Source organism: Formica exsecta, unplaced genomic scaffold (assembly GCF_003651465.1).
Source record: "Formica exsecta isolate Colony F162 unplaced genomic scaffold, ASM365146v1 scaffold11, whole genome shotgun sequence".
Lineage (NCBI taxonomy): Eukaryota > Metazoa > Arthropoda > Insecta > Hymenoptera > Formicidae > Formica > Formica exsecta.
In genome coordinates, this window is record NW_021848439.1 from 886506 (window position 1) to 891905 (window position 5400).

At 33.8% G+C, this 5400-nt stretch overlaps 1 protein-coding gene across 8 annotated transcripts in view; it reads right to left on the reverse strand.

The window, feature by feature from the left end:
* LOC115235428 (probable cytochrome P450 6a13) overlaps window positions 1-5400 on the reverse strand; it is a 6035-nt gene extending 635 nt beyond the window's left edge. The window contains exons 1-6 of one of the 8 annotated variants that reach the window (XM_029807266.1): window positions 5180-5400; window positions 4550-4645; window positions 2777-3170; window positions 2054-2627; window positions 1748-1969; window positions 1019-1274 (exon numbers count right to left, since the gene is read on the reverse strand). In XM_029807266.1, the coding sequence (XP_029663126.1) occupies window positions 1019-1274; window positions 1748-1969; window positions 2054-2627; window positions 2777-3127 (1403 nt within the window). In that variant the 5' untranslated portion in view covers window positions 3128-3170; window positions 4550-4645; window positions 5180-5400. Of the gene's footprint in view, window positions 1-1018; window positions 1275-1747; window positions 1970-2053; window positions 2628-2776; window positions 3171-3559; window positions 3656-3986; window positions 4416-4549; window positions 4646-4976 lie in introns of those variants that run through there. The other 7 variants (XM_029807251.1, XM_029807235.1, XM_029807244.1 and 4 more) reach the window with 7 other exon arrangements.

A 5400-nucleotide genomic window follows, 5' to 3' on the forward strand; every position in this document is an offset into this window, starting at 1 on the left:
TTGCAAAATCATCAAATTACGTCGTCTCAGCGATTATGACGTATCAGTTACTTAATGACGACTGATTTAATAACGGTTTCGAGATAAGCTTATCAAATTATAACGAATATTTTTTTTTTTGTAGAAAGTACAGTATATTATTACAGTTGTTATTCTCCATAATCGCATAAATTTGCACGCTCAAGCAACTTTGCGTCTTGGTTTCGAAAATAAATATTTGTTAAACAAATTACCGAATAAGTTCCGCATATATTTTGCAATTTCCAAAAATATGTTTTCTTATCTGTGTCAATTATTATATATAATATTTTATTTGTCAATTATTGTAATTGAATATTAAGTTAATTAAATTAATGATTAGTAGAAGATATAATGAGTTAAATGCTAGTTAAACTATGCTAAGTAATTCAGTATTGTTTTGCTTTTGGAAATGATAAAGATAAATTATGGCAAACAGAGATAAGCTAAAGAAAATCTATGTAATCGATAAGCGCGAGATTACATTTGCAAATTCTATAAATATGATTTCTTATCGACACGACAAATCATTCTGTCACTGTTTTCGAGCGTCGACTATAATCAGGCTTTTTTGGTTCATACGAGCGAAATAACGCGTGACGTAACAACGTTGAGTCAGCAGATTATAAATTCCGGATAAGCTGTTTGCTTAATTCACCCTATTAGCATTTATAGCCATTCTACGGAAAAATTTAAATTGTATGAACTCCGTTGTATAAAAGTTGCTTAAACGCATTTATTCGTTTTTATTTATGACGCTCCAAATTTATGCGTTCGCTGACAATTTGCTACATAGTTTTTATTTTTAAGAGAGAAGAAATAAAAAATAGATATCTTCACACACAAACGCAACAGCACAAAATGTATCAAAAGCTGAATATACACAGAAAATTTTTGGAAAAGCCGGCATTTTTTTTTTTACATAAATACAGTTAAAAAATTCGATTTAATATTGCAATAAAAAGAAAGTATCACAGAGAGACTAAATAAATAAAAATCGATACCTATGCAATTTCGTGGCCCTTCTCCAAATGGAAGATAAGTGTAAGGGTGTCTCGCGCGTTTATTCTCTTCCGTAAATCTCTCAGGGTCGAATTTTGTCGGATCGGGATAATAATTTGGATCGTGATGAAAGCCGTAAATCGGTATAATCACCCGCATACCGGCTGGCAGTTCCACTTTGCTATTCGGTATCTGATAATTATACTCGCACTTCCGAGATATCAATGGGGCTGGCGGATATTTTCTGAGAGTTTCTATACACACATTTTTTTTATGCTTGTAATAACAATTTCATCCAATTTTTTTTATTGCTATAATTTTTATGGTGAATGTATTTCGATTTGAATTTTATTACTAGTAATCAAAATTTGTGTTTCGACGTAAATGTAAATTAAATCTTTTTGATAAATGTAATTATAAACAACAAAACAAAACTCAAGAAAAACGATAGTCATTTCTTCATTAGTTTTTTTATACGTAATACGATCTTGGTCTCAGAAAAATGTATGTTACAACTTTGAGGAAATTAAAGATTAACGTTATAAAAAGGATTAGATCAACGTAATTTATCATTTATCAAACTTGATCTTTTTTAAAAACTAAAAATTAAAATAGCCTTTCTTATAATTTTAATCGCAAACTTCTCGTAATTATAGTGTGATGATACATGGTGTAATATATGTGATATATGATTTATCGTTGAATTGTGTTGTATTACAGTGCGTACCTAATATTACCATATCGAGATACTTCATCTCTTGTACAGCATCATAAGTTAATTTATTATCTCGCGCTTCTATGGCATCGTGTATCTCTCGTCTGGTTCTTTCTTGAATTTCCTGATTCAAAGCTAATTCGTGGAGACAGAACGCAATTGTGTTCGAAGAGGTTTCGTAACCAGCGGCGAAGAAGCCGAACGCTTGCGCCGCAATAGCATTGTCGTCTAATTCTATAAAAATAACAGTTTATTTTTAGCCTGTGCGAATAAAAAAAACACTGTGCTTTTTCTCTCTTGCATTCTAGTTCAATTTACCAATTTCCTCCGCTGCTTGAGCGTCCTCGTTGTTACAGACTTGCGCGCCGGTTTCGTTCTCCAAAACGCCTTTGTTCTTCAGCTCGACCAGCAGGTCCATGAAATCGTGTCTTCGCGCGCCAGTTTTCTCCCTCTGTTCGATCATCTGCGACACGACGTCCTTGAAGAATCTGGTGACGCTCGGATCGATGACCTGCACACCCAGCAGCCTGTACAACCTTGGCATGGCAGTTCGCAGCATCCTCCAGAGAGTCGCCTTGTAACTCGGCTTCGAGAGCTTCTTCGCCGCCCGATGAAACTCGGACTCCTCGTCGGTGAGGGCGTTTATCTGTATGCCGAAAGCGCAGCTGCCGATGACGTCAATGATGAATTTTGCTGCGAGTTCCCGCACCTCGATCGTACTACGATCAGCGTGGCAACTCGCGTCGATGAGCCTCTGCAGCTCCTCGCAGCATTCCACCAATAGATAGAACATCCGCTTCAGTTTGCCCGACGAGAACGCGGGCGTCAATTTCGACCTGAGGCCCTTCCACTTGCGCCCTTCGAGGTTGAACAGGTGGCCGGAGAGCGGATCCTGATTAAAACGGGATTAAAATTTTGACGTCGAAATTTTTTATGTGTTATTATTTATAAATGTTTAATTAATATAATTAGATAATCTAAAAATCATCTGTTTTTCATCTGAAAAAAAAAGAGAAAGATAGTAGAGTTATGCGTCAGTACCTGAGCGTTATTGATTGGAATTCCGCGATTCGTGAAGCAGGCAAAATCCTTGACGAATACACTTTTCACCAGATCGGGATCGCGTAAAATCAATACAGGGGATCTTACGCGGAACGCGCCGAAGAACTTCTCGTCCTTGAACCATTGGTACATCTCTTTGACACCTTCCGGTTGTGATTTTCGGAATAGGAGCAGAGGACCGAAGTTTCCGACGAGCACGGTTGGCTTTTTGAATGGTACACCGCGACATTGCCAAAAATCAAAAGTCGCCCTAAGATAAAAGTACAGGCTACCCAGAAGAAGTCCGATAAGCAAGAAGGGATCTAGTAACACCGTTACAGTACCAAGCATTTTCAACTTCTTTCTGATGCACAGGTTTCAAAAAATATCTTTTCTGTAAAAACATAGTTTCTATAATAAACATAATTTATAATTTATAATATAAATAATAATTTATATAACTTTTTATCTCATATGAAAGAGTGATACAATTAATGACTTTTTTAATCTTCATTCTGTGACACAATTTTTAATAATTTTCAAATATACGTGAGTTGGTTTATATTAATTTAATTGTTAGACTGAATCGTTTGCATCGAATATCGATTCAATGTCATCGATTCATTGCCATAGCATAATGCAGTTGCGATTGTTTGATCGCATCGAGGTCTATTTTTAAATCTGTCTTACGAACATACACTCTTAGCCGCACAAAGGAGCACTCAGAAAAGATGATGTTCATGTTTGCACCGATTATATGTGAGCTTAAATACATATACAAACCATTCACACCTCGCACAGCTGTTTAGCGTAGTTCACTTCTTAACAACTTGCTGTTTCAACAGTACTGTTTCAATTTTTCGCCATTTAAAACACTTTCTGTTACACAATCACGATTTAATTTTTATTGTAGTTTCAAAAATATTGCACATGTATAAAAGTTGTAGAAATATATTTTATATATTTCTGAGAATTTTAAGAACAGAGAAATGAGGTAGAAAAAAATATTTTCTGGATGCAATTATATATTCTTTTAAGAATTTTATTGCATCTTTTTATCGCGTTTGATTTGCATTTTATATGTTAGTTTTTTATTTTATTTTATTTTTTTTTTTTAATTCTGTTCTTGATTTTATAAAATCTGCCTCTTTTCTCTCTGAGTTTTATAAGAATTATAAATTTTTTGTTTAAGATTACAAGATATTCTTACATTTTTATTTTGCATTAATGTTAGCATGCAATAATAGGAAGAAGTTTAAGTAATTGAAACAAAAGACACGGAGAGATATGTAATTAATTTATTAAAAGTTTTGATATATTATTAATTCTGTGACACATATATATATTAGATTTTTGTGTATTTTTATATATTGCAGCGCGAATGTTTTGCATATTTAGATAAACAACTCTAACTTTCACTTCGTTTGCGCTGTCACGCTATAAATCATTGATCGATGCACTCAGTTTTTTTTTTCACTGAAGAACTGCGTACTCATCCTCGCTCGCTGGTCGACTACGTTCCGGAGCCGCAAACTTGACAGTTCGACAACAAGTCGCTTCGACTCATTTGATTTGACATAAAAGGACACAGAAACGTCGTCACACTAGTAAACATTTCGCGGTTTTGTTCTGCATTCCTTTGTTTGATCGCATCGAGGTCTATTTTTAAATCTGTCTTACGAACATACACTCTTAGCCGCACAAAGGAGCACTCAGAAAAGATGATGTTCATGTTTGCACCGATTATATGTGAGCTTAAATACATATACAAACCATTCACACCTCGCACAGCTGTTTAGCGTAGTTCACTTCTTAACAACTTGCTGTTTCAACAGTACTGTTTCAATTTTTCGCCATTTAAAACACTTTCTGTTACACAATCACGATTTAATTTTTATTGTAGTTTCAAAAATATTGCACATGTATAAAAGTTGTAGAAATATATTTTATATATTTCTGAGAATTTTAAGAACAGAGAAATGAGGTAGAAAAAAATATTTTCTGGATGCAATTATATATTCTTTTAAGAATTTTATTGCATCTTTTTATCGCGTTTGATTTGCATTTTATATGTTAGTTTTTTATTTTATTTTATTTTTTTTTTTTAATTCTGTTCTTGATTTTATAAAATCTGCCTCTTTTCTCTCTGAGTTTTATAAGAATTATAAATTTTTTGTTTAAGATTACAAGATATTCTTACATTTTTATTTTGCATTAATGTTAGCATGCAATAATAGGAAGAAGTTTAAGTAATTGAAACAAAAGACACGGAGAGATATGTAATTAATTTATTAAAAGTTTTGATATATTATTAATTCTGTGACACATATATATATTAGATTTTTGTGTATTTTTATATATTGCAGCGCGAATGTTTTGCATATTTAGATAAACAACTCTAACTTTCACTTCGTTTGCGCTGTCACGCTATAAATCATTGATCGATGCACTCAGTTTTTTTTTTTCACTGAAGAACTGCATACTCATCCTCGCTCGCTGGTCGACTACGTTCCGGAGCCGCGAACTTGACAGTTCGACAACAAGTCGCTTCGACTCATTTGATTTGACATAAAAGGACACAGAAACGTCGTCACACTAGTAAACATTTCGCGGTTTTGTTCTGC